Source organism: Symphalangus syndactylus, chromosome 3 (assembly GCF_028878055.3).
Source record: "Symphalangus syndactylus isolate Jambi chromosome 3, NHGRI_mSymSyn1-v2.1_pri, whole genome shotgun sequence".
NCBI lineage: Eukaryota > Metazoa > Chordata > Mammalia > Primates > Hylobatidae > Symphalangus > Symphalangus syndactylus.
Window position 1 is genome coordinate 20,352,981 of NC_072425.2, and position 27,983 is coordinate 20,380,963.

General features: G+C 59.8%; 1 protein-coding gene across 2 annotated transcripts; it reads left to right on the top strand.

Annotated features, from left to right (window-relative positions):
• Positions 1-1,855: 1,855 nt before the first annotated feature.
• Positions 1,856-27,847, top strand: NR5A1 (nuclear receptor subfamily 5 group A member 1). 2 transcript variants are annotated; one of them, XM_055271137.2, is made up of 7 exons: positions 1,856-2,024; positions 5,837-5,953; positions 6,027-6,168; positions 8,508-9,133; positions 15,946-16,065; positions 17,855-18,002; positions 26,071-27,847. In XM_055271137.2, exons 2-7 carry the CDS (start codon positions 5,852-5,854, stop codon positions 26,316-26,318), a joined length of 1,386 nt encoding a protein of 461 aa, XP_055127112.1. In that variant the 5' UTR covers positions 1,856-2,024; positions 5,837-5,851; the 3' UTR covers positions 26,319-27,847. The 2 variants fall into 2 exon arrangements, with proteins under 2 accessions (XP_055127112.1, XP_055127113.1); XM_055271138.2 differs by having other exon boundaries at positions 15,946-16,017; positions 26,071-26,323.
• The last annotated feature ends 136 nt before the right edge of the window (positions 27,848-27,983 follow it).

The window sequence follows — 27,983 nt, forward strand, 5'->3', positions numbered from 1 at the left end:
TAAATTCGATCAGTTAGCTATGACTGTCGGTGAAATTATATTATAAAAATTATTATTATTGAATAAATGATTATTAATTATTAAAACTCTATTGCCCAGGCTAGAGTGCAGTGGCACAATCATAGCTCACTGCAGCTCAAAATCCTGGGTTCAAACCATCCTCCTGCCTCAGCCTCCCGAGTAGCCGGGACTACAGGCTATCAGTATTATTGTTGTATGTTCACACACAATTTTAAGGGGCATAATGAGGAAAACACACACTAGGTTTTATTTTATTTTATTTTATTTTATTTTATTTTATTTTATTTGAGACGGAGTCTCACTGTGTCACCCAGGCTGGACTGCAGTAGCGCAATCTTGGCTCACTGCAACCTCTGCCTCCCAGGTTCAAGTGATCCTCCTGCCTCAGCTTCCCAAGTAGCTGGGACTAAAGGCACAAGCCACCACACCAAGCGAATTTTTGTATTTTTAGTAGAGATGGTGTTTTGCCATGTTTGCCAGGCTTGTCTTGAACTTCTGACCTCAGGTGATCTGCCCACCTTGGCCTCCCAAAGTGCTGGGATTACAGGCATGAGCCACAGCGACTGGCTGGAAAACACACACTAGGTTTTAAATATAGTTGGCGTTTCTACTTTTTCAGTGGCCTTCCATGAAAAAAATATAGAGAGAGAGAGTTGGCTTCACTTATCCAGAAAAGTCCCTCTTGCTCCAGATAAGTGAGGTGTTGGGTGTGATTTGTTTATTTCCTCCAATGAAGGGATATGTGGGAGGAGGGGTGGTTCTCAACAGTGACTGCCCCATAGTCGCCCTGTGCCCCTCCCTACCCTCCCAAGATGAAAGGCACGGAGGTAAATCCTCTGAGGACAGAGATTTTCTTCCCTTTCCTATGGGATCCCTGGTGCCTGGAACAGTGCCTGACCCCTAAGTTTGCGCTCAGTAAATGTGACATGAACAGAGGAAGGCACAAAAGATCCAGTCACCGTGGGAGCGGCACAAGGCCCTGCAACCCGGCTCTACAGGACCGGGATATGTCAGAGCCCATCTGGGCCCAGAGATTGGATGGGGACGTCCCAGGTTGTCTGGGGAGGCTAGCCTTCTAGATAAAGGCCCCTTCCTGCTACCCTGTCCCATCCTGGCCTAGCTTCATACTTGGTTCAACCTGGGGCCACTGTAGCCACCACTTGGCCTCAGAGGCAGTCTCAGCCCAGCCTGTTTTTCCAGCTATCGACTGGGAACTTCAGCAGCCCACAGCAGTTGGGGACATTCAGAGGCCACCGTGGCATGCACGCACCAGGTGTCCAGGCTGCTCACCTGCTCGCCTTCTGGCCCCCCTCTTCTTCCACCTGATGGAAGAGTAAAAAGACAGGTGGAAGCAGCAGGCCGCCTGGTCAAGTCGCCATGGCCTTGCCTCTGCACCGGCCTGTCCTGACTCTACTCCAATGTCCGGGCCGGGCTAGACCATGCCAGGCCAGGCCCCAGGGAAGTAGCCATTCACAAGGAGAGAGGAGCAGGCGGCAGGCCGGGTGGGGGAGCAGCCCATAAATCAAGCCCCACTCCCACCCAGTCTCTAACAAGCGGGGCTGCCTACCCGCCTCTGTGGGGTCCCTGCCTCTGGGCTCCCACAGCAGGCCTGGAACAGCCAGCTGGCCAAGGCCTCCGCAGTGCCTTGGCCTCCGCCCCCACCCTCGGCCCCCAGATAGATAGGGGTATTTTTTTTCTTTTAGGAGAAGAAGAAAAAAGTAGACGTAAATGAAGAGAAACACCAACAAAGAAGGCGAGAGGCCTGCAGAGTCACGTGGGGGCAGAGACCAATTGGGCCTCCGGTGCCCCCCCCCCACCAGGGCGGGGAGGAGGAGGACGGACGGACAGGGCCAGCCTGCCGTCCGGCTGCCGCCCGCCGTGGTGTGAGGGGGTTTCTGCGCACCCACAGTCGCCACCGTCCCACCTGGGCTGCCGGAGCCTCCCCCTGGACCCCTGGTGCCCACTGCCACCCTCATTCGGCGTGAGAGCTCTGCTTCCGCTCCGTAAGTGAGGGCCTTGGCCCAGGCCTCTAATGGCCAGCCTCCCTCTGCAGTGCCTCCCTGCAGCCTGGGCCGGCCACTGCCTGCTCCGTTTAGTGACTGGTGCCCCCTGCTCTGGGCACGGAAGGTGCCAGGGGTCTCCCAGACTCACCCTCCCACCATGCTACCCCCTCTTCTTCCCTGGGCTGCCGATGGGAGGAGCCAGGCCTGTGACCACAAGCCCCATGGAGGTCCGCTGGTGTCCCGCTGTCGCTGGCCAGGCATCCACCAGGCTGTGCGGGTCTGAGCCTAGAGGTCTGTGAGTGTGTCCGGAGGGCTCTGGGCCTGTCTTGGGGCTCTGTCCCCCGCCTGAGTTTCTGTGTTGTCTTCTGTGGCTTTCTCTGAGTCTTGCTGTGTATCCATGTGTCTGTCTCCGGCGTCCATCTGTCAGCCTGGGTTCTGCGGCCGGGCCAGGTCTAGGTTTGCCTCTCTGGGTGGGTGGATGAGGGGCTGGAACTCCCCAGGCGGTGGGCTGGAACCTGGAACCTGTGGGGGTGGGTGCCTCAGAGCCTGGAGTGCGGAGGAGCCATGGGCTTCCAGCCGGTGAGAGTAGAAACCCTGGGGGAGAGGGGGTTGGAGATAGAGGGAGAAGGGCCTGAGCCCAGCCCCCACCCAACCTGGGCGGCTGGGGCCTGTGTGTCCAGCTCTAGGCTTCCAGGAGACCTCGGGTGGGCTCTACCTTAGAACAGCCGACTGGGGCACCCCAGCCCATCATCCACCAACCCCCTTCGCTCCTGCAGTCACTGTCTGAGGGCTCCACTGTGGTGGGGAGCTGTTCAGAGGCAGCAGTGACCCCCACCTCCAGCTCTGGCAGATGCTCTTGTTTCTCAGGGGTTTGGGGGTGCGGGGGTACGATTAACAGGGTCTCTGGCTCTTTCCTCCCTCCTCATCCAAGATTCTTGCATGGAAACCGCAGTACCCCATCTGTAAAGCCAACATTTTCCACTTTATGCTCGGAGAAACTGAGGCTCTCATTTCAGAGAGGCGAAGTGACTTGCCCGAGCTTGCACAGCTAGTCTGCGGGTTCTGCTCCTTCTGTGGGGTGAGCCAGCTGAGTGCGGTCTGCGCGGGGGTCTCTGGCCACAGCTTGCAGGCCCCAGGCCCAGCTCCGACCGAAGCCCGAGGCCTCCAGGCGGGCGGGAGCCCAGATGGAACCTTTTGGTGGGTTGCGCCGCTGTCAATGCAAAATTGCGGTATTCTCCTGCTTGAAGATCGCAGTTTTTTGGCCTCGTGGTCCCCAAACTCTCTCCGACCCCAGGTGCCAGCGGGGGCGGAGGCGGGATGCAAGCAGACCCCTTCCTTTCGGGTCAGTTTCTCCAACTGAAAAACAGTGGCCCCGCGGATGGTCCCTAGCCCAGAGCAACTGCTCGGCCCGTAGGCCCGGGAACCCCTTTGTCCCCAAGGCCGCCCAGCGCTTTCTTCCTCGCCCCACCCCCCGTGAGAGCTCTGAGGGGAGCAGCGGGGCCCTGCCTCCGGGCTCCTCTCCCAGCTCCTGCACCCTTAGAGCCTTCGGGTCCTCCCTAGGCCTCGGACATTCGTAAAATGGGATTTCCACGATTCCCATTTCCAGCTCAGCGAACTGAGGCTGGCGAGCAGAAGGAGTTCGCCCCAGATCTCCCCAGCGGGGCGCCACTGAGCGCTTCCGCCAGGCCACGCGCGTGCTTTGCCCCTACTGCTTGGGTTCATCCTCACGACCCACCCTTATCGAGGAAGAGCGGTCATCTACCCACTTCACAGATGCGGCAACTGAAGACCCGAGACGGGGAGAGAGCTGCGGCAGGCTCAAGTGAGGAGACGTGGCAGGGCCCATGGGAGAATCTGGCTTCCACCCATGAATCCGAGCCTCGGCCACGGTCGCCACTTGCCCTTACCCACTTCCACGCTGCAGTGCGACCAGCCACCCGCGTGGCATTCGCCACGACCCAGCTGGGTTCACAGACAGGAGCTGCCTCCTCCCACTGCAGGCGGGTGACCCAAGGCCCCCAGAGCCCTATACCTGCCCAGATCGCTGGGCACTCGGGCTCCGCAGCTCTCTGGCCGCGCTTGGGGTCCGGGGAGCCGGGCTGCGGCTGGGGGGCCGGGAGGATGAGGGCGAATACTCGAGCCGGACTGCGGAGAGGGTGCCGGCGCGGGCCGGGCTGGGGGGGAGGACACGACCGGGCCTCCGCCCCCGGATACCGCACGCGCCGATATACAGGGGCCGGCCCCCGGCCCTGGCGCGGCGGGTTGGCGCAGGGCGCGGTGGCAGTGGAGGGGCCCGGGTCCCAGGTGCGCCTCGGAGCGGCCCCGGCGGCGGTGGGGGGGAAACGGGGAGGCAGGCGGGGGGGCGGGGAGGCGGGAGGGGGGAGCCGAGGCCCCCGCGCCGCCAGCCCCGAGCCCCCGCCTCCCCGCCCCCGGCCCGAGCGGCCGTCATCGCGGGCGGGCGGCGCTGCGACCGGGTGCGGCTCCTCGCCGGCGGCGGCAGCGCGGCCAAGAGGTGGGGGCTCCGCGCGGGCGGGACGCGGGGTGCTGCTCGCAGGAGCGACCAGGTGGGCGCCGGACCGGCCGCAGCCGCCGTCGCGCCCCCTCTCGCGTCCCGGGCCCTGGCTCCTCGCGCTTCCCTCCTTGGGACTTCGCCTCTCCGCCCGAGGTCGCTCCCTCGCCTCTGGCTCGGCTTCCCGGAGCCCTCCGACCCCCGCCCGAGGTCTCCCCGCCCGACGTACCGGTGGCAGCGGCGGCTCGGGCTGCGCCTCCCGTTGCCGTCGCTGCCGCGGCTTTGTCTCCCCCGGAGAGGGGGCCCCGGCGGCTCTGCGTTTTCGGGCTCCCGGTCCCGGCGCCGTCGTTTTCCGCCTCCTGCGGCCCGGGCCCCCGTCTGCGTCCGACCCCGCGGGGCCTCGCCTTGGCGCTTGGGCTCCTAACCCGCGGGTTTCCGCGCGTCCCCTGTCCCCGACCCTCGGGCTGGGCGCCTCCGCCTCCAGGTTTTCTCTCCGTGTTTCTGTAGCTCCCCGGCCTCGTCTCTCCTGGCCTCCTCTCGTCTCGGCGTCTCTGTCTCTCGTCTATCGTTGTGTCTCTGGCTCTGCGTCAGTCTCTCTTGGGTTTTCTCTTCGGACCTCCGCTGTCTCTCCGAGTTTCTGATCCAATCCCCCACCCCTCGTTTCTCTCTCTCTCTCTCTCTCTGTCTCTGTCTCCCTGTCTCTCTACATCCCTCCCTGTGTCTCGCCCCCGCCGGGTTCTCTCTAGCTGGGCGTCTCTGTGTCTGTGTCTCTGGCACTCTCGGACTGACCTCGTGTCTGCGCCCCGCGGCGTCGGTCGTTGTCTCTCTCCAGGGTTTCTTCCCATCTCTGTCTCCCCCGGACTCTGTCTGTGCCTCCTTCGTCTCTGTCGGGTTCCCAGAACACCCGGGCCGGGTGCCCCAGCGCTCCTGGGTCCCCTGGCGTCCTCCCCGCGGCTGAGCCCATCTCCTTTTCTCAGAATCGGGGTTTTGTTCTCAGACAAACGAATCCCAATCGAAGCGCATCGAATCCGAGGGCCCCAGATCGAGCGCGACGGGGTCCGCGCTGGAGGAGCCCCCCGAGCGGGGCGGGAGCGCGGGGTCTGGCGGGGGAAGGCCGGGCGCGGGGACTGCACCGGGCCCACCCTGGCACGCTGTGCGGGGCGCTCGGTGGGTGCCGGCGGCGGCGCCTGGGCACAGCGAGGGGATTACGCGACGGGCCGGCGACAGCGGCTGGGGCAGCGGCCGCGGGGACCCCAGGCTGCTGGTCTCCGCCGGCCCGCCCTGACCCGCTGTCGCTCCGCAGGCGGACGCCGCGGGCATGGACTATTCCTACGACGAGGACCTGGACGAGCTGTGTCCCGTGTGCGGGGACAAGGTGTCCGGCTACCACTACGGACTGCTCACGTGTGAGAGCTGCAAGGTGAGCGGCGAGCGCGCGGCAGGGGTGAGGCAGACGGGCGCGGCGGGGCCCCGCTGACTCTCAGCTCCCGCAGGGCTTCTTCAAGCGCACGGTGCAGAACAACAAGCACTACACGTGCACCGAGAGCCAGAGCTGCAAGATCGACAAGACGCAGCGCAAGCGCTGTCCCTTCTGCCGCTTCCAGAAGTGCCTGACGGTGGGGATGCGCCTGGAAGGTGCGCGCCGCGCGGGCCTCGACCCCTGACCCCCGACAGCCTCAGGGGGTAGGGGGTGGGGGTGGGAGAGGGGCTGAGGGGATAGCACCATTGGCCTTCGCGAAGGCCCCTCGTGCGACATTAGGGCCCAGTCGCTGCAAGGGAACAGGGCGCTGGCGCTGGGTGGGCCTCGGGCGGGGAAGGGACACTGGCAAGGCCAGCCTGGGTTGGGCTGAGAAGTATCCAAAAGTGAACCCTATGGTGATGACTCTTGCCCCAGCCCCTGCCAGGGCCCCAGCACAGGGTCGGCAGAGCTCCTCCCTCTGTGAGGAGGTCCCCATCCCCCTCAAAATACCCAACCCCAGCCGGCAGAGGCCAAGTCCCAGTGCCGGCACTGTCAGTCAGGCTGGGTGACGTTGAGCAAAATCCTTAACCTCTCTAAACTGCAGATTCCCCATCTGAAACACGGGCTTGGCGGGATGGAGCGGCTCATGCCTGTAATTCCAGCATTTGGGAGGCTGAGGCAAGAGGATCACTTGAGCCCAGAAGTTTAAGACCAGCCTGGGCAACATGGAGAAACCTTGTCTCTATAAAATATAAAAAAGTAGCTGGGCGTGGTGGCATGTGCCTGCAGTCCTAGCTCTCAGGAGGCTGAGGCGGGGGGATCACTTGAGCCTGGAAAGTCGAGGCTGCAGTGAGCTATGATCACACCACTGCACTCCAGCCTGGGCGAGAAGGAAACCCTGTCTCAAAATATAAGTACATAAAAATAAAAAAGAAAGAAAAGAAAAGGCACAAAGAGAAAGAAAGAAAAGAAAAATGGGCTTAACGGCAGTGCCTTCCTCCAGTGAGTGAGTGTGGGGATCGGTGTAGGAAAGCTGAAGGTGCCTGGGCATTCATTGCTGCAGGTTAGCTGTCAGGCCGATCACACTTTCCATTAGGATCTGCCCACCACCACTGCCCAGCCCCCGCACATTCAGCTGCCCATCTGCTTGTCTGTCCGTCCATCTGAAGGACTCTGGTTTATTCGTTCAGCCAGTGAGATTCCTTCCCGTCATGTTCTTAGCCAGGCCCTGAGGGGGCCGGGCAGTGGGGGACAATTGAATTGCCCCTAAGGAATCCAGGCCCCTCTTTGCCTCCCTACCCTCAACCCCAGCTCTCAGCCCAGAGAGGAGGGGGTAAGTTTTGGCAGGAAAGATTTGAGCTTCTGGAGGTGGCCAGTCACTGGACTGTGTGCTGAACAGGCAGTGGTTGATTAAGGTCTTGGAACAGTGTACAGAGCCCCAGGTGGCTCTGAGAGTGGCGGACCACATGCCCTGCCACCTGGAGAAAGGACTCCTGGATGGGAGGGGGACATCCTGTCCTGTCCCCAGAGCCCATGCCCCTAGCGCCAGGTCCCAAGGGGCCAGATAGCTGGCTGTGTTGTGGGCAGCAGAAGCTCCCGTGCAGCCTGTGAATGGTACAGCGCTGCTCACCCCAGGGGGCAGGAAGATTGGCCAGGCGGCCCCCCAGCCATCATCCCTGCTGAGCACCACCCCCTCTCTCCTGCTCTTTCCCCTCTCCCAGATCCCAGGGTGGGGCCCTGTCTGAGCAGGGGCGGGGGGCACACTCCAGCTGCAGAGATGCACCTATTGGGTCTGGCCAGGCGGAGGAGCTTCTAGTCAGCAAGAGAGGTCCCCTCCCGCAGCATAGAGCCTTGACCAGCTCTAAACTTGGCTTCACATTCACAGCCAGTGAAGGATACTTGAGTCATTTTGAAGCAGGAGCTCAACAGTCAGGCAGTCAGTCAAAAACAGCTGGACCCTGGGGCCAGCGGTGAACACGGCTGACTAGGGTCCCCTTCCGGTCACCATCTTCCTGCCAGGCCTTGCGCTGGGCACCTGAGCTCAGAGCTTAGCCTGCAGGAGCACATGGCATGATCCACTCAGCATGCTAAGGGTGGGCAAGGACAGGGCACCTGGGGCAAGGACAGTAGAGTCCATTTGGATATATCCAGGAGTGCTTCCTGGAAGTAGTGACATTGAGGCTGGGTGTTCAGCAAGCAAAAGAGAAAAAAAAAGTTTGAGTCAGAAGGAAAATGAAAGGCAGGGTGGAGGAGGAAGGAGATGTGTCAAACAGAGGAGTGGAGGTGAGTTAGGTGGAGTGGAAGGAGAGGGGTCTTAGCAGGGATTGCCTGAAAAGCTGAGCAGGGCCTTGAATGCCAGGCAAAGGAGACTGACTTCCCCTGTGGTCAGTGGGAGCCGTGAAAGGCTGTTGAGCAGGGGAGAGAGCGGTCAGATTTGTTTGGAAAGGATCTGTGGTGGGGCAGCATGGAAGGGGGCTTAGAAAGGGTGAGTCTGACCCTCTGCCCCTGCCCACAGCCGTGCGCGCTGACCGTATGAGGGGTGGCCGGAACAAGTTTGGGCCGATGTACAAGCGGGACCGGGCCCTGAAACAGCAGAAGAAGGCACAGATTCGGGCCAATGGCTTCAAGCTGGAGACAGGGCCCCCGATGGGGGTGCCCCCACCGCCCCCTCCCGCACCGGACTATGTGCTGCCTCCCAGCCTGCATGCGCCTGAGCCCAAGGGCCTGGCCGCCGGTCCACCTGCTGGGCCACTGGGCGACTTTGGGGCCCCAGCACTGCCCATGGCCGTGCCCGGTGCCCACGGGCCACTGGCTGGCTACCTCTACCCTGCCTTTCCTGGCCGTGCCATCAAGTCTGAGTACCCGGAGCCTTATGCCAGCCCCCCACAGCCTGGGCTGCCGTACGGCTACCCAGAGCCCTTCTCTGGAGGGCCCAACGTGCCTGAGCTTATCCTGCAGCTGCTGCAGCTGGAGCCGGATGAGGACCAGGTACGGGCCCGCATCTTGGGCTGCCTGCAGGAGCCCACCAAAAGCCGCCCCGACCAGCCGGCGGCCTTCGGCCTCCTGTGCAGAATGGCCGACCAGACCTTCATCTCCATCGTGGACTGGGCACGCAGGTGCATGGTCTTCAAGGAGCTGGAGGTGAGTCTCTCTTCCCGCTTGGCCGGCCCTGCATCATGGTCCTCCCAGCTGCCCAAGCCTTAGCCCGACTGTCCTTTGGATAGGGCCATCCTGCCTACTGGCTTCAGGCAATACCTGGGGACCTGGAGGCCACCCTGGGGACATGAAGGAGCATTTCCACTCCATCACAGCCTCCTGGGTCCCCGCTTCCTCCCTCTTCTTCTCTCCTCCTTGAGCCTCTCGCAACCACTGCTGCTTTGATCTCTGCCCCTGTCTCTTCCTACTGTCTCTCTCCCTTTCACGTTGTCTCTCTGCTTCTTGGTGTCTCTGCAACCCCTTCCGTCTCTGGGGCTCCCTGTTCTGGGGCTCTCTCAGGACGCATTTCCCTCGTTCTCTGAGACCCTGGGCTCCCTCAAAGGACTAGCTGAGTCCTTGGGAGACTGTCTTGCCTCCCCAGGCTTCAGCCCAGTGTTGGGAAGGGGGTCCGGCCCATCCTGTCCTCCCATTCAGGGAGGCTGCCAATCCTTGCCAGCCTCCAGTGTCACACACAGATGGGGGCTCTTAGTGTTTTAGAGTTTGGGGCATTTGTGGGCCGTTCTCCTTCCCAGCTGAGGTGAAAGATCCTCCTGCCTCTGCAAACCTTGTGTAAGCTGGATGGTCGTGTGTGTGTGTGTGTGTGTGGGTGTTCAAGAAGCTAGATAGGTAGGCGGGTGGGGGATTCCAGGGTCTGTCACTGATCTTCCCGGGCGAGGCAGCCTTCCTCTATGGCATGGCCTTCTTTCCCCCTGGGTTGAGGTACCTGAAGCTACAGTAATCAGGAAAGCAGCAGGAGAAACTGAGGCTAGACATAGGAAAGAACTTCCCAGTCTTCCTGCCTAGTGGCTTGAAGAGCCTGAGGCCCCAGAACTGCCCCTCCAGTGCCCTGACTCTCTGAGACCTCCCCAGAGGCCCCTCCAGCTGACCAAGGCCTGCCCCTCCCTGGCCTGGGTTCAGGCACTCTTTCACCCAGGGCTATTGGTGTTCAGCTTTCCCAGGCTGCCCCCCTGGCTGTTCTGGGGCTGGGTGTAAACAGCAGGGCCCATTGCCCCCCTGCTGGGGCCACTGCAGCCTTGAGCAGCATTGTCAGTGCTGACGCCACTCGGGCCTGGGCTTCCTCCAGGGGCATGAGGCCGGATGGGCTGGGGGCACTGCCTGCCCTGGCTGGTAGGTGGGGGTGGGTGCTCCAAGCCCTAGGGGCATCGTGGGACTGGGGCCTGGGCCATCTGGGAGTCAAGGATTGATGGTGGTGGCTACTGCTTCCACTGTGGACGGCCTGTCATGGCTGAGGCCTGCGGATGTACCATGTCTCTGTCATGGGGTGGGTTTCTCACCCCAGCCCCTTCTCACCACTGCCCGCCTCTCTGGTCCGACCTAATGGATGAGGCAAAAGGCAGGGTCTTGAACACTCCTACCTGCCTTCTGCTCATGGCTGGAGGCCCTGGTGGGGATGAGGACCCCAAGCACCTTGGGTTGGTTGCTAGCTTCCCTCCAGACTTCCCATGCACCCCCTGTGCAGAGGGGAGGAGGAGCAGGGCATTCCCGGCCTTCCAGACCCCTGGATTGAGGGGCAGGGCACTTCCTCTGGCCGCCTTCCTAGTCTCCCGGGGATTTTCACGCAGGATGGGAAGGGCTTTTGTCCCAGCTTTGCTGAGTGTTTTTTCCTGCTTCTGGCTTCTCCGTGGTCCAAACCTTCCTGCTTCCCCTTCCCAAAGTCTTTGAATTGAGCCCGGGATTATGAGCAGTGGTCACCAGCTTCTGTAAAGGGGCCTTGCAGATAAGTACCAGCCCAGCCCTAGAGCGCCTCTCATCAGCCATGTGGAAGTTCTTTTCCACTGGCCCAGTGGACCCTGGGCTGGTGTCTCTTTGCAAAGTCCAGAGGTGAGGAGACAGAAAAGTGGGAGGGGTGTGTGTGACTCTGGCATCTCTTCTGGCTGATCATTCATTTCCCCACCTCCAGACAGGACACATCTTAGCAGACAGAAGAGGGGGCTCTCTGGCTCTGAGAGTGGAGCAGCCCTTGGGCTGGACACTGGGGACATTAAAATCATCTGGACCCAGGAAGCTGCCAGCCTGGAGGAGAAGTCAGACATGCACTTAGATAATGCTAGTGCGAGGTGCCCAGGGCTCTGAGAGCCATGGAAGGGGCAGAGGGGACCTCGGGGGGAGAGCAAACAGCTCTAACTAAGGAAGTCAGAGAACAATTCTGTGCCTTTCTAGAAAGTAGAGAAGGTTCAGGGAATTCCAGGCAGTGGGCACAGCAGAGGCGAAGGTCCCAAAATGTGAAGAGGCATCATGTTCCGGGAGTTCCGATGGGCCTGTGACGCAGGGCTGGAGAGGTTGGCAGGGCCAGAGCAGAGCCTGGACTGGGAGTGGGTCCTTGGGCAGTGGGTGATGGATGGCCTGCCGGGGCTGGCTGGGGCTCCAGGTTCTGGGTCGGGGAGGGGCTCCCCTGACAGAGCTTGGGCTCTGAGCAGAGGCCCACTCAGCCCTCTGATGCTGATGACATCTTGCTGCTCGGGAGGAGTCCTGGAGTCTCAGCTGAGCTCTCAGGGGTGCCAGGGGCCCAGCTGTGTCCGATGCTGGGCTCCAAATGCCCTCTTGGGGTCTTCCTCCCCCATCTTCTTTCCCAGCTGGGATGGGGGTCCCTCCGTCTCCATTTTTCCATCTCACACCAATCCCAGCATGTTAGATTCGATAGTAGCACAGAAGTGAATATCAAAGACTAGAATCAGAGAGGTCTGTTGTCAAGTTCCAGCTCTGTCGCTTACATGCTGCATGATTTTGGGCAAGTGACTTCACTCCTCGGGCCTCAGTTTCCTCGTCTTGAAAATGGGAGGAGTTGAAATAATGTCCACCCCATTGGGTTGTTGTAAAGGGTCAGTGAGCCAGGACAGGGGAACTGAGCACGGGCAGTTTAGGAAGTGGGGTCGCAGCGCCCTTCCTCTCTTCCCCTTAGCCACACTGTTTAATCGACGCCTGCAGGCTTATGCAGGCCTTGGCGGGGAGGCAGCAGGGAGAGACGCATTGGACCCAAGCTCCTCTGAGCACATGATTGTTCTGGGACCGCCTGAGGGCCACTTTGTCCTGCGCTTATAAAGCAACTTTTTCCCTGCAAGGTGGCAGAAACTCACCTGTACCTGCTGCTTGGTGGGCAGCAGTGCCCAGGGCCCAGGCAGTCAGCCTCTCTGGTCACTTACTGCGAAGGACAGGCTGGGAAGATGCAAGGGAGGACCCAGGGGGACGGCGGGGGCCACGAGTGCCCAGTGACCCATCTTGACATCCGTTCACCCTCAACATCCAGCTCCGAGGCCGTGACAGCAGATTTAACTGCCCAGATAGACGGTTTCATTTAAGCGGCAGTAACTGTCAGTCCTGGGCTGACAAATGACACCTCACTGACCACTCGGCCGGCAGAGCGCGGCAGCCAGCCCGTGGTGTGTCAGCCACCAGAGAATTACACAGCCCACCGGCCTTCACAGCCAGACCGATCAGACCCCAGGGCGCTCCAGAGGGGCCCTGCTGGGAGGGAGGTCAGCTTGGCACCCATAAATACCGGGTCTCCAAGGCAGCCTGCAGAGCGTCAAAGCTCCAGGAGGATTTGTGGCGGTCCGGCGGGAGGGGTGGATGGCTGATGGGCCCAGCAGACAGGCCAGGCTGGTAGGAGACCCCAGGGCTGGGGCTGCAAATGTCATTGTTCCCAGGGCGGCAAGGAGGCCTGAGGGTAGAGGAGCCTTTAGCTTAGGGAGAAAACTTCGGAAAGTGAAAACCAACCCTTTCTGGTTAAAGGAACGTCTTAGCCACCTGCTTTCTCATGCAGAGGGGCTGGCAGCTATGGCCCTGTGGTTTTCTTTTAAATAAAAAGAGGTTGTGTGTGTGTGTGTGTGTGTGCACGCGCGCACACACGTGCATTGTCATCTGTGTGGGGAGTGTTTTGGAGTTTGGTGTTTTTGTGCATCCATCTGTCCACCCAAGGAAAGCAGTGAGTACAAGACCTGCTTGGCCAAGGAGCAGGTGGGATCCCGGCCGGGCAGCATCCACGGAAGAACCAACAGCAGGTCCACCGATTCCCATACATCCCAATGTGTGTTCTTACGTTTTAACCAAAAAAGAGAGAAATTATATTTCCTGCTTCACAGAACAGGAAATTAGGGTGGAGAATGCATGGCCGGATGGGGACTCGAATGCAGGGCACGGGGCACCAAAGCCTCAGCGACCATATTGCGGCTCTCTGCCCCTGGCACCCCTATCAGCCTCACCGGGCAGGGCTGCCCCATCCAGGGTCTAAGGTCTGGGTACAGAGTCTGCTCCCAGGGCTGGGCCAGCCGGGTCACCGTGACCCATCTGCTTTTGGCCTGAAGCCTTATCTCCTCATTCTACCCCTTATCGCTCCTCCGCCACCTCCCCACCCCCTTGTGCCTTCATTCTGGGTGCGAGGGTGTCTGCTCCTGTGGGCCTGCGAGGGGCGGGGGGACAAGCCTGGCCCTGCACCACCACCTGGGTGCCTACGGTGGGCCTGAGTTTTTCTCGCTGCCAGTGTGACCCCTGGGCAGGCCCCTCCTACCCAGGTCTCAGGAGGTTCCCAGGTCCCCAGAAGTCTGGCCGGTAGGAACCTCTGGGCAGAGCCCAGCTGCCTGAAGCCTGAGCGTTACCTCCAGCAAGCCTCTGTTTCCTATCTGTAATGTGGGCAGGATGTCGGCAGGGCAGGTGTGAGATGTCCTGTGCCGCACTGGGCTCCGTGCCTGGTAATAGGTGCTCTCTGAGCTTTGGCTCCCTCCTGGAAACCGCGGCTCCATGGGGGCTGGCACTTCCGAGGAGAGATACCGAGAGATGGCCGAGTCAGCCCCTGCCCAGGCCTCAGTCTCTCCTGGACCCTCCCAGTCAGGGCTGAGCCTGGGGGCCCACGGCTGATGGTAGGGGCTCTGGGAAGAAAGCTTTGCTGGGAGCTGGAGGGAGCTCTGGACCCGGAGGTGAGGTGTGGATGGAAGGAATGGACACAGACCTCCCTCTTTTCCACCATGTGGGCCCGGAGGCCTGTCTGTGTGCAGTTCCTGACTTCTCCCTCTCCTTTTCTCCCCTTCTGTCTGCCTGAGGACACAGGCCCCAGGGACGCCCCAGGGGAGAAGGGGAACAGAGATGGGGGTGCTTCTATCTCCTATGAGACAGAGCTGTTCATTAGGCTTGGCCCAGTTCCCCTCTGACTGGGGGCCGCCCCTAGGTGGGGAGTGGCCCCTCTGAGCCCCTGGCCCCCGGTGGGGAGTGGTGTCTGAGTCTCTGGCCCCAAGTGGGGAGTGGCCCCTCTGCTCTCTGTGCTTGTCTTGGGGAGCACCTTGCCGGTCATCAGCCACTCTGACCCCTGCTCTGGGGCCCAGAGAAGAGCTGAACACCAGTTCTGCCTCCCCCAGACCTCACAGGTATTGGCGAAGACAGAGACATTTAACTGATGCCATGAGATGTTGCAGATTCTGCATCCAGAGGGTGGGGAGGGCCTCGAGGAAGGAGAGGGATCAGGTAGGGGATCTGTAGAGGAGGCAAGGAGCCTGTGAGAGACCAGGAACTCCTGGATGGCAAGGAGGGTGAGTGACAGGTCCTCTTCCACACCTAGTGGTTAAGAGCGCAGATCTGGAACTAGACAGAGCTGTGTGGCCTCTGTTCAATTTCTTCTCTCTGTCATGCTGGTGGCGACTGTACGAACCTCGCAGGGCTGTAGGGCTGCAGTGGAATGACTGTCGGCTGTCATGGTTTGCATTCGCCACAGGGCACGGCCCAGGAAGGTGCGCCGGAAGTGTCTGTTGGGTCGATGGTGGCCAGCTGATGAGTGGCACGGGCTGAGAGGGATGGGGCTGTGTCTGCCCAGGCCCATCTGCAGTGCCCAGTGTGCTTCCGAATACCCAGAAGGGCTCGTTTTGTCACAGTGGAGATTGTGGACCGGGAATGCCAGCCGTGGCCCTGGCCTGGCCCTGCCTCTGTGTGATCCCAGGAGAGTCTCTTGCCCTTTCTGGGTGGCAGATTCCTCAGCTGAAAAATAGGGATTGGGGCCAGGGGATCCCTGGCTCTGCTTCTGAGTCCTGCAGAGTCAAAGGACACTCCAAACGGGCTGGCCCTGCCCCTGCACTGAGTGTCTCTGGCCGCAGCCTGGGCATTCAGAATCAGCCCCTTGTTGCTGTTCGTTTCTGCTTCATGGGCCAGGCCACTGCCGCCCCCCTGCTCATGCCCCGGGCCTGACCGCAGGCCAGGTGGGACCTCCGTCCCCCTCCTGAGCCTAAGAGCTCTGCGTAGGCCCAGGGGGAAGCATTGGCTTCTTCCTCATGGCTCGTGTTTGAGCAGTTGGGGCTGCCAGAGGTGTGACCGACCACAGGCTTTTAAATGGGGACAATGTTAAAATTAATAATAATCTTGCCATGCATTTGTAGGAGTCCTTTGCAGAGCACCTCCATGGACATTAGTCACGAACATGTACGGCGTACCTAACATGTACGGGACTGTCCGCTCAGTACTTTGCCCACTTTACAGATGAGAAAACTGAGGCACAGAAAGGTTACCAGGACTTATGTAAAGTCATACAAAAGGCAGAGCTGGGGCCTGAAGCCTGGCCCATTCAACCCCCAAACACCCCTTTGTTAACTGGCCAGACTGCTGTTGCACTTTGATAGCGTAGACATCCGGGTAGATGGGCACAGCGAGGTTAGCTTGCCCAGGCCGCACACCTAGCTGGGTCTCAGTGGGAGGAGAAGGGGTGGAGGAAGCTCCCTGGACCCTGGCTGGAGCCCGGCCCCCTGCGTGCCTCTTCCTTCCAGGTGGCCGACCAGATGACGCTGCTGCAGAACTGCTGGAGCGAGCTGCTGGTGTTCGACCACATCTACCGCCAGGTCCAGCACGGCAAGGAGGGCAGCATCCTGCTGGTCACCGGGCAGGAGGTGACCAGCCCCTCGGCCGCGCCCCTGGGCCCCGCCCTGGCCTCGCTGTGCACTTCCAGGATTCAGGGTCCCAGAGAGGAGGACCCAGGCCTCTCGGGGCTGGCTCTGGGCACCCTAATTATCAGCCCTTTCCCCACGTTCATGGGACACCCACTGGCCCAACCCCTCTGTGAGCAGCCCTGACCCAGGCTTGAGAGGCGCCGGCCCCCGGGAGCCCTGCTCTTGGGAAGCAGCTCAGGGGTGGGGGCATGGTGAGGGGAGGCTCATGGAGGAGGAGGTGATGGTGGCCCTGGGTCTGGAAATAATACACTGGCGTTGGCTGGGGAATGAGGGATGAGGGGGCAGTCCCCACCTCCACCGCAGGCTCAGAGAGGGTGGGAGTGTGGAGCCCCTGGGCCCTGCTGGTGACAGTGTGGGGGTGGCATCAGGTGACAGATGAGGGAGGCTGGAGGGTTGCTAGGGCTGGGATAGCGGGCAAAACCTTGCAGGCCCTAAATCTTGAACGAATGAATGAATGAATGGGCAAAGGGCTCCAGAGAGCTCAGAGTCAGAATCTGGGCCCCGTTAGAGCAGGGAATGAGGATCTGGGGGTAGAAAGTCCAGGTGCAACAGGGTCCCCAGAGAGCTTTAGGAGGAGGAGGGACACGGCCAGGTGGTATCTGAGGAGGCAGGCGGAGGGGCCAGCATGGGAGGTGGGGGGCCAGGGTGGGGACACGGGGACACAGCCAGGGAGGAGGACTCACCTGGAGAGATGGGCTGCAGGGAAAGAGAGGGAGGGAGGGAGGCAGAGAAGGGGGTTGATGGCCAGGGTCCAGCCTGCTGGCAGGAGCGTCACTCTCAGGTGGGGACACAGGAGGGGCCGTGGGGTCGGTGAGTGCTGTGGGGTGGGGGAGACAGACTCTGCTCCCAGCTCCAGCCCCCCTAGGCCCCTGCTCCTCATCTCCAGCTCTCGCCTCGGTGTCACAGGCCATCGGGGCAGGAGGACGGGACGGGCAGCACTGGTCCCAAGGGGGTGTCTTTGGGGCTCCCCGTGAGTGCAGGTGCCTGCAGTCTGCGTGAAGTGTGAGTGTCGGCAGGCCGGCTGAGGCTCTGTGGCTGTGGGAATGCCTGTTTGTGTGTGTGTGTGTGTGTGCGCGCCTGCCTGTATTTTGTTGTGCAAAATCTCCACACACATCAGTGTGTGGGTGTCACTGTCTTCCCATCAACCCGTAAATGTGATCACATACATGGGTGTATGTGTTGCTGTGAGTGTGAGCGTGCAAGGGCGGATGTGACCGTGTGCACATGTGTGTGCCTTCACTTCATGGAGTGGGCGACCCCATGACTGTGCTCCTGTGTGTGTGTGTGTGTGGTGACTCTGAGCTGAGCTGTGATCCAGCGTGTAGGTGTGAACATGGGGGCTCTGGGAAGCCATGTGGATGCGTCTGTGTGTCCCCGCACAGGCCTGCCCTCCCCTGACCCCTCCCCTCCCAGCATGTAGAGGGGCCCCCTGAGCTGCTGGTGCTGCTGGGCCTGGTTTGTGTGTGAAGGAGGGGTGGACACGGGCAGAACATGGGTGCCTCAGCTTGGCGGGTTGAGGAGAGCTCGGAAGGGTGGGCCCGGTAGGGTCCCTGGGGCTGTGCAGACGTCACCCGTGCCTGGCTCGGCACCAAGGCTGGGCCCTCCTGACCCCAGCCCATCTGACCTGCACATCCAATCCACGCCCTCAGCCCTGCATCCCCCATCAGAGAGCCCCCTGCCTGGACCCACGTCCTCTGACTGTCCCCCACCCCGTGCCCTCTGCCCCCAGGTGGAGCTGACCACGGTGGCCGCCCAGGCGGGCTCGCTGCTGCACAGCCTGGTGTTGCGGGCGCAGGAGCTGGTGCTGCAGCTGCTTGCGCTGCAGCTGGACCGGCAGGAGTTTGTCTGCCTCAAGTTCATCATCCTCTTCAGCCTGGGTGAGTGCAGCTCCAGTGACAGACAGGCAGAGACAGCCAGAGGCGGGCGAGTCGGAGGGTGGGTGAGGCTATAGAGGTAGCCCTGCTGTGGCCAGAGTGGCCACGAAGGAGCCTCGGGGGAGAAAGGACCCCTCCCTTACTCATTGAGTGAACAAAGGTCTGAGGGCCCCCGGCCAGGGCCTGGCTCTTAAATGGGGGCTGCTCCCCCTCTGGTGGCCCATGTGACTTTAGGATTTTTATTCCAGGCTCCCATCCTGGGGTCCCTGTTTTCTCTAATCCCTGGATCTAGGGGGCCCCAATTCTGACTGTAGCTCCTGGGGGCCCGGACCCCTTTGCTCAGGCACACGTGCATCCATTCATTCACTCTACAAACAGGCACCAAGAAATTGCACTGGAGAAGGCACTGGGAATACCGCTGTAAGCAAAACCTCCCAAGCCCAGCCCTTGTGGTACTGACCTTCTCTAGGGGAGACAGATCATGAGCATAATACAATTAGTAAGACGTAGGTTCCTAACACGATTAGGCAGGCATAGCCAGGAAGGTTGTGACCAGCGCTAAGGAGGAAAAGAATGCAGAGGAGAGGCAGAGAGCAGGCTTGGCCCAGCCCAGCCCGGCCACCCACCTCACTCCCCAAGCACCTGGGGGGTCTCCCTCCCGTTGCCCTCCTGACCCCAACCCTGCCTGGGCCACTCCAGTCTGCACCTTCACTCCCTGGAAAGCCATCACAAATGCCCTCCCCATGCCCAGCGATGCTGAGGACATAGCTGTCCCTTGCCAATCGTGAAGAGACCTGCAGCCTGGGTGGTTAGGGCTGAGACAGACAGATGGGTGTGGCTCAGGGAACCTGGGGTGGGGAGGAGAGCTCTTTCTGGAAGGCTTCCTGGAAGAGGGGCATCTGAGCAGGGTTTTGGAGGATGAGTAGGAGTTTTCTGGGGGGATGAATTATTTTGCAGTGATGCAGATGGGATGGAATAGAGATGAGTGAGTGCTTCATCACCTGGAGAGGGGGCAGGATTAAGATATTGTCTTAGTGGCTGGCATTATAGTCACAGTCTGGGAAGGGCATGCCTGCCAGAGAGAGGGAGGAGTGGGGAGTGGGGAGTGTTGCGGAGGCAGAGGGGATTAACGAAAAGCGGGAAGCCCAGTGCTTGGGCGGGATTGGTGACATCCTCCATGCCATGCGGCTGGGTGCAGTGGGCTGGGTCTCCCGACTCTGGCAGAACAGGCTGGTAACTGGAGGGTTTATCTGCAAGGCCACCTTAAGTCACCTCTCAGGACACCAGCCAGGGCTCTGCAGGGGTCAGCAGGGGACAGCCATTAGGGTGGGGGGCGAGTAGGATCTTGGGCAGCCAGTTAGGAGCTGTGGCCTGAAATCCTTACAGGAGCCTCAGGGACCCAGGCCCGGTTGGCTGCAGCTGGGGAAGCTCCCTCCTACCTCTGCCCACAGCAGCACCTTCCCTGCAGCCTGCCAGGCTCAGCAGACTGGCACAGGATAGAGTCACAGACGTGCGTGGTGGGGGTCTGTGTGGTTGGGGCATGGAGCCTGCAGGAATTACGTGAACATCTGTCTCTGTTTCCGTGCATGCGTGTGTGCTGGCACGTGCAAACGACGAACTTTCATACGCTTGTGGTTTCTTAATTGTTAGCCTGTGTGAAGAGTTTGTGTGTGACTGGGGATGGACTGGGAGATCTGGGAACATGAGGAATTTGTGGGGAAGGGTGGTGCTTGGAGGCACCTAGAATTGGAGTGTGTGTCCACGGGAGTCCGGGTGGTTTGTTAAGATGAGAGTTCTTGACCTGGTTGCCATCACAAGGCCACTGGGAGGGCCCTAAGGAGGGGTGGGTGGAGGGTGGGCTACCAGCCAGCAGGCTTCTTTGCCAGGGCTCTGTCTGTCCTTGGGTGTCCCCTGAAGGGCAGGGACATTGTCTTGGCCCCCAGCCCCTCTTCCCACCAAAGCCCTGCGCATAGCTCTGGCGGCTGCTGGGGGTGAATCCAGGACTCCTCCTTCTCTGGGGCTTAAGGAAGACCGCAGAGCTGAGCCCTCTTCTCTTGGGTCCAAGTGTAGGCGTGCTCAAAACTGGAAGTGCCCCACCCTCATGTCATGCTGGTCATCAGCCTTTTTTTCCAGATGCAGCAGCTGAGGCCTGAGAGGTGGGAGAGGCTCCAGTGCTGGGCTGGAACAGGCTGAGTTGAGGGGAGAAGGGTGCGTGCGTGCGCACGCCTCCTGCGTGTGTGAGAGAAGCAAGGTGGCGCAGTGCTTAGGAAAGGGAACTAGATAGGGATGAGGAGTGGATTCTGAATCTGGTCTCTGGTCTCTTTCTGGCTGTGTGCCCTTGGGCAAGTCACTCCCCTCTCTGAGCTTCGATTTCGCCCATCTGTAGAGTGACCCTCCTAGTAATCCCTAACTTGTTACAAGGATTAAATAAGAGAATTCCCCAAAGTGCCCAGCGCTTGGCTGACCCCTGGGAAGTGTGTGTCAGAATCGTTTTAATCATAATCACCATTATTAAGTTAATGTGCATATGCATAAGAATGAAGTGAATGAATGAAGCAGCTCACAGTCTCCACCTTTATCATTGTGTCTGGCACAGTGCCTCATCCTTGGGCACAGGAACATGGGTCTGGCTGATGTGGGTGGGTGAGCCCTGAGCCCAGCAGGCCAGGAACCTCATGAGGTTGGGGGTACCAGAGGAGGAACAGGAGGAGATTCCAGGACCCCAGCTGATGGCAAGCAGTGAGAGAGGGATGTGGGGGGCTGCAGAGGCCTTTGGCTGGCCAGTTCCAGGTTGGGAGAGGAACCCCATCAGTTCAGTGTGATCACGGTTGAGTCGGAGAGGAGAAACCAGCACCACCTGGCTATCAGGGAAGGCTTCCGGGGGGTGTGGGCTCTAAGCTGGGCCTAGCAGTATGAGTAGGAGCATTCTGGGTAAAAAAAAAAACAAGCAGCATTAATAGCTTTCCAGACTCAAGGAATAGCTTGTGCAAAGTTCTGGGGAATCCTGAAAGTTCTGTGTGGCTGTAGGGGTGGGGACGGGGTGGGGAGGAGGCTGGCGAGGGGACAGGAGCTGAGCTGTGCAAAGCCTTGAATGCCGGGGCCTGGTACCTTGAACTTTCCCTTGGGAAGGATTTTAAGCAGGCAGTAACATGATGAAATTTGCATTTTATCAAGACCCTTCTAAGTGCAGCATGGGAAAAGGATGGCAGGCAGGCAGCCTGGCAGAGGCTAGAGCTGGGGCTGGCTGCAGCAGACTCCAGGGACTGGAGCAGAGGTCTCCTCTCCTGATCCCACCCAGACCACCAGAGCTGGGGCTCCAGGGAAACTGGGACCCGGAGAGGGACCGCCACTTGCCAGCAGACCTCCAGCTGGCGCGCAGGGCGTCCCCCTCGGGGGGCGGCTTCGCCCTGGGCCGGACTGCCTGGCCGCGCTAGTGCTTGTGCCCCCCCACCTGCCCCACCTCCCTGCGGCTCACTCAGCGCCTCCTTCGCGCCTGCCTCCGCATAAGGGTGCCATTTGGTGTCTAAATAGCCGTCTCGGGAGGGCGCGGAGGCAGGTAAGGAGGTTTAATTAAAATTAGTGCCTCTCTCCTGGCAATCACGGTATTTATGAAGATGGGCCCGGCTGGCATTGTTCTGCCGAGGACTTAATCGAAGCTTAATGGATTGACCTAACATTCGATTTCCTGACTTCCATTGAGGCGTCGGCAGCAGCATTCCCTTAAGCGTTTGCAATTTACCCACTGCTCCGCGCCAACAAAAGGCGGCCTGAATAGCAGCCCCACTCGAGGGGCCATTGTGCGCGGGGGCGCCTGCCTGAGTTACCGCTATTGGGACAACATTCTTTATGCCTCGCTGGAATGAAAGGATTATTCAAATATTCAATTAAACCATGAAAAGGGGGCTTTTCTGAGAACCTGGGGGCCCCCAGCTCTGCAGAGCTAGCGGGCTGCTCTCTGAGGTGGGGGCGCCATCTCCCAGCTCCCTCCCACCTCCACCTCCGCCAGTGCTGGGAGCTGAGTGGGCTTGGGGGGCACAGGCACCTCTCCAACATGCCCGTCTCCAACCTTCGGGCGCCCAGGGCCCAGAGCTGGGCATGCAGATGAGAGCCAGCTCCTGGCCACCCTGTGAGGCAGAGATGAATTTGCCCCTGTTGTGCAGATGACAGGAAACTGCAGCTCAGAGAGGGGAAGTGACTTGCCCAAGGTCACCCAGCTGGTTGTAAAGCTGGGATCTGAACCCCTGACACATGAAGGGGGCGTCTCCAGGTTTGTTTGACCCCGCTCTCGTGTCTGCTGGAAGAACGGTGTGGTGTTCTGTGGGTTGCTGGCACCGTCACATCTGTTATCCGCTGGAATCTTCACAATGATCTCTTTAGAGACTGGGGCCCAGGGAGGCTTGGGGAAGGGGAGTGACTTGTACAAGGTCTTCAGGTGAGGAGGAAGTCAAGTCTAGAGTCCAGAGTAGCCTCTCTGGGGGAAACCTAGGACCCCAGGAGTGGCGGCTCTAGGACAGGACTCATGGATGGCATGGGACATAAAGTTATGTCCAATCCCGCAGGAACATGCATCCCAGCTTGACCCGGCTCCTGGGCAGAGGGCCCCAGTCCTGCTTGCCTACCATGGCAGACTTGGGCTTTGGTGTCAGATAGACTTGGGTTTGAATCCAGGCTCTGGCACCTTGTGTGTCTTCAGGGGGCCCTGGTTCCCTGAGCCCTGGGGATGCACTGCCCTGCCTGTCTGGATGTCTGCCGAGATGAACCGAGCTGGGTGCAAGGTGCCTGGGGGGTGCCCAGGAAACTGGGTCTGGGCTTCTGGACTGTAGCTGCTGAGGCTCCGTTAGCGACTGTGCTTCCCTCCCCTGGCCCTGTGGCTGACCTCTCGGGGGCAGTCAGGGGTTTCCAGCCTGCTGAGAGCTGGGAAGCCATAGAACTGCTGGGGGTGGGGGCATCCCTGAAACCTGTCCTCTTTCTGCACCCACCCCCGCACCCCTGCTTCAGTGTCCCTGGCACAGTGCTGCTGAGAACAGTAAATCCTGGTAAAGCCAAGGCCCTGGTCTTCCCCAGCCCGCTCCCGCCCCTGCCCCTACTGTGGCGTCCTGGCCAGCCCTCCCCACTCCAGCTGCTTCCTCCAGGACCCTTTACTGATGTGTGGCCTTGAGCTGGTCCCTGTCCCCCTCTGGACCCCCATTATGAACTGTCAGAAGAGAATGTCAGGAGACTTGCTCAGCCCGGGACAGTGGGGAGTGAAGGCAGATGGGACAGGGATGGGGCCAGCAGGAGCTCAGCTAGGTGACATGACTTCCCATGACCTTTGAATATATTTGGGGCAGGCCAGGCTAGGGAGTAGGGCTGCTCCATACAGTTGGGCAGGTCATTCACTGCACAAGAGCTCCTGGGCCAGGAGGCGTTGGGGTGGATATAGGAGTATCTCTCTGGACAAGGGGGAACTTCCATGTAATTGGCATAAAGGTGCCTTCAGGGTTAATGGTGACCCTGGGGAAGTGAGGAAGAAGGTGCTCCTGGCTTGCTTTGGAAGGGAGGGTGAGGAGCCCGGGCTGGGGTGGGAGGATGGAGGCCAGGTCCTGCCGTCCACCCCCGGGCCCAGCTCGGGTTTCCCTAAATCCGACTTTGGACAACACAGGCCTCAGCAGGCGCGCTGGGGGCGGCCAGGGATCAGGGTTGCCAGGAGCGTGGCGCTCTCCTGGCGCAGCGGGTGTTAAGGGGGATTAGGGGGCCAGGGCTGCACATGCTGCCTCTGGACACCCCCGCAGCTGCAGGGCTGGGGATGATGGGGTGGAGGAGAAGTGGGTGGGTGACCATTTTCTGAGCCACTGGTCACCCTATCCCAGGCAAGGCCAGGCTAGGATTTGAGGCCTGGGGACAGATTCTGTGGGTTCCTGCTGACCCTGCGCCCCCAGGCTAAGCACCTGCTAGAAATGCGCCCAGGAGCTGAAAGAGGCCTGCAAGCTGTGACAGGAACTTGGGCGGCAAGAAACTGACCCCGGCTCTCCCCCTCCAGGGAGGAGGAAGGCTGGTCAAGTCAGGGCGGGGGCAGGGAGCATTGCACCTCAGCAGCAGCTGGGATTCGAACCGACATCTGTCTCACTCCAAAGACATTTTACTTTCTGTCTCTTCACTGCACCTCAGGCGTGGGGGACACATCAGTTGCACTCCTCTGTTCAATCACTGGTGCACGCAGAGCCAAACCCCCTCCACCCCTCCCCAAAGGGAGCCCTTCCTTGATGCTTAATGCGGGTCGTCCTGTTTGCCCCTGTCTTCCCACAAAGCACGTCTGCTTTGTGTACAAGCTTTATTTATTTATTTAGAGACAGAGTCTTGCTCTGTTGCCCAGGCTGGAATGCAGTGGTGCCATCTTGGCTCACAGCAACCACCACCTCCCGGGTTCACCTGATTCACCAGCCTCAGCCTCCCAAGTAGCTGGGATTACAGGCGCGCACCACCATGCCTCGGTAATTTTTTTGTATTTTTAGTAGAGATGAGGTTTCACCATGTTGGCCAGGCTGGTCTCGAACTCCCGACCTCAAGTGATCCACCTACCTTGGCCTCCCAAACTACTAGGATGACAGGTGTGAGCCACTGCGCCCGGCCAACAAGCATTTCTAGTTTATGTACATGGCTGAGCCTTATCGATCTCATCCTGACCTCCCTTCTGTGATTTTTGTTTTCCATTCAGTCCCAGGCTTTGCCCTGCGTTGTGTGGCTCCCTGACTTCTGCCTACTGCACACGACTCCTTGGGGTGCGGCCACCACGTGGCCATCCAGGCCACCTCCTTGCCACCATGAGCAGAGATGGCCCCTGACTCATGAGCTTTGGCTGAGGATTTTTTGACTTTACGGTGGTGCAGAAGTTGAAAAACATGCATTCGGCAGAAAGCCTGCGTGGAGTGCCCATGTAACCCTTCTGTTTTGCGTTTTCAGCATGGTGTTCAGTAAACCTCATGAGATGTTCAACGCTTTATTGTAAAATAGGCTTGCGTCAGGTGATTTTGCCAACTGTAGGGTAATGTGGTCTGAGCACATTTAAGGTAGGCCAGGCTGTGATGTGCAGCAGGTCAGGCGTAGTAAATGCCTTCTGATTTATGATATTTTCAGCTTGCGATAGGTTAGTCAGGATGTCAGCGCATCTGCCCTCCTGCAGTGAATGTGTATGTTCCCCCATGGCCCCATGAGAGTCCTTTCTGGGGGTACTGGAGCCTCTCTGTTGGTCATATGGGAGACTAAAAGAACATGCCAGCTGTCCTCTAGAACGGGGCTACCAGTCCTCCTGCGTTGCAGCATGAGATGGGATACTCCCACCCACAGTGCGCCTCTGTGGGCATGGTGCTGATGGGGTGACAGTGGTGATGGTGGCAGAGTGGGGATGCGGATGGCAATGGTCATGGAGATGAGGCATCAGTGATGACAGAGACAAGATGGCTTTGATCGTGCCAGGGGGATGGTGTTGGTTATGGCAGCAATGGTTGGCCATGATGGCGGTGAGAGCAGCTCCCATTGTGATGGCATTATTGTGGTGCCAGCTAACCCAACTCACCGAGCTTCTCACGTGCCAGACACTGTTCTTCAGAGCACTTTCCACACAGCAGCTCCCTAAATTCTCAGGACAGTGTTGTGAAGTTGGCACTGTCATCACGCCCATTTTACAGATGGGGAAACGAGAGGTTCAATAACTGCCCAGGGATCCTCCCCGAGGGAGGCTGGTGATGGGCTTCATGATTCTTGCTCATTGTGACCACTGTGGTGATGATGATGGCAGTGATGATGGTGACAGGTGACTGTGGTTGGGTGGTTGATGGTGGCGGTGGCCACGTTTATGAAAAACACAGGCATGTGGGTATTGGTGACAATGGTGGTGTTTGTCAGCCAGGGTGACAACAGTGGTGATGGCGACACGGTGCCAACGGGGAGACCATGTTGCATGGTTGATGGCAGCAATGCCCATGTCTTTGGTGGTCATAGGGAAGGTGGTATTGGTGATGCTGGTGACGGTGTTGGCCCAGCCCTGATGGGCATGGATGGTGACGCGATGGTGACCAAGAGCCTCCCTTTGCAGATTTGAAATTCCTGAATAACCACATCCTGGTGAAAGACGCTCAGGAGAAGGCCAACGCCGCCCTGCTCGACTACACCCTGTGCCACTACCCGCACTGCGGGGACAAGTTCCAACAGCTGCTGCTGTGCCTGGTGGAGGTGCGGGCCCTGAGCATGCAGGCCAAGGAGTACCTGTACCACAAGCACCTGGGCAACGAGATGCCCCGCAACAACCTGCTCATTGAAATGCTGCAAGCCAAGCAGACTTGAGCCTGGGCCGGGGGCGGGGCCGGGACTGGGGGTGGGACTGGGGGCGGGGCCGGGGTGGGGCCGCAGCCACACCGCTGGCTCTGCATGGTTCATTTTCTGATGCCCACCAAGGAGCTCCAGCCCCGTCCCAGAGGCCGCTGCCCCTGAGTTCTGACACTGTGTGTTTGGGAAGGTGGGTGAGGCTGGGCAGGGCCTGGCGGAGGTGGGGTGGCCACTGGCACTTGCCTGCAACTTGGAGTGTCCCTAGGAGGTGGCTGTTAACCACCCGCCCCGCCTCCGCCCTGCTCCCAGCTCTCTCTCCTGGAGTCTGAAGCCTGCAGGTCCGGGGAGGAGGTTCGGGATTCCCTGGTGGGCCTCGACGTCCCTTGGATCAGAGGTCATCCCTTCCTCCTCTCCTGGAAACAGAGACAGGGAGAAGTTGAGCAGGTATCAACTCGGGGAGGAGAGAGGGTCTCCAATGTTCCCCCCATAGAGACCAGGAGGGAGATCCTCTGCTTTGTAAACTAAGGATAACCGAGTTTGCTACATTGAGAGGGGCTATTGGGCCCTAGAGGACACTAGGAGACTGGTTAGGACAAAAAGACCTTCTCCCTAGCCCTTCTACCCCACCTGACCTCTGCAAGAGGGGGCATTGATACATCATCGGGGAAAAAACTTTGCTCCAGGCATCACTGATTCCCTCTCCCACCCAAGGAGAATGTTTGGTACAATCGACATCCTAGCCCCACCCGGAGGTGGCCCTCCCAGGCTGGTATTTATCTGCAACGTTGTAGTCGAGAGGTTTTTCTCCCCCCTCTTTGTTTTTAAGCTTCTAGACACTCCTTGAAAGGTGTGTGTGATGGAGGGAAGGGGACAGATTTGAGGACTGAAGCTGGGGCTTGGGGATCACCACTAAGTACAGCCGATGGTTTCTCCCTGGACCCTCGCCTACCAAGTACCCTTGGGATGGTACTGGGTCATTACTTCTGAGCCCCAGCCCCAATCCAGAGAAGCGCTGTTGCCTGCCCACTAGGGCACACCCACTAGGTGAACAGCAGAACGCCTGTCGGGGGCTTCAAGTCTCTGTGGGTGGGAATGCAAGTGAACTTGGGAGGGGGCACGGGCCTGTAGATCAGGGATAGCGCTGTTGATCCCCTCTGTGGCTCCAACCCGTTGGGTCCCTTGCTGCAAACCCATGAAGCTGGCCCTCAGCTCCCTGATCCCCTGTCCTAGGTCATGAAAGACACTCTGCGAAGCACCAGGGAGAGGCCTCAGCTGCCTCCTGTCCCCGGCTGGGTGGCTGCTGTCCGTCCTGCTTTCATGTTACTGTTGCAGCTTGTGCTGAGCCTGCCCGTTTGGAGGAGACTGGGCACCCCTGCCTCCTGCCTCCTGCCTCCTGCCTCCCTCCACCCTGTCTCAGTCCCCCGGCTCTGCCCCCTGAAACATGTGCCCCTGCCAAGGCCGGAGACCCACAGCCCTGAAACGAGAAGTGCCCTTAAGGATCATCCCAGCCCCCGCAGCCCTGGAATAAATTTTGCAATTAGTTTCCAGCTACCTTTGCCTGTTTACATTCTGGGGCGAAAGCAGAACGGCCCGGGGGGATTCTGGGTGGTCTAGGGTGGGGCAGCGCTCCGACTCGGATGGAGGTGGCACCCAGACCCTCTTTGGTTCAAATCTCTGAGGAGG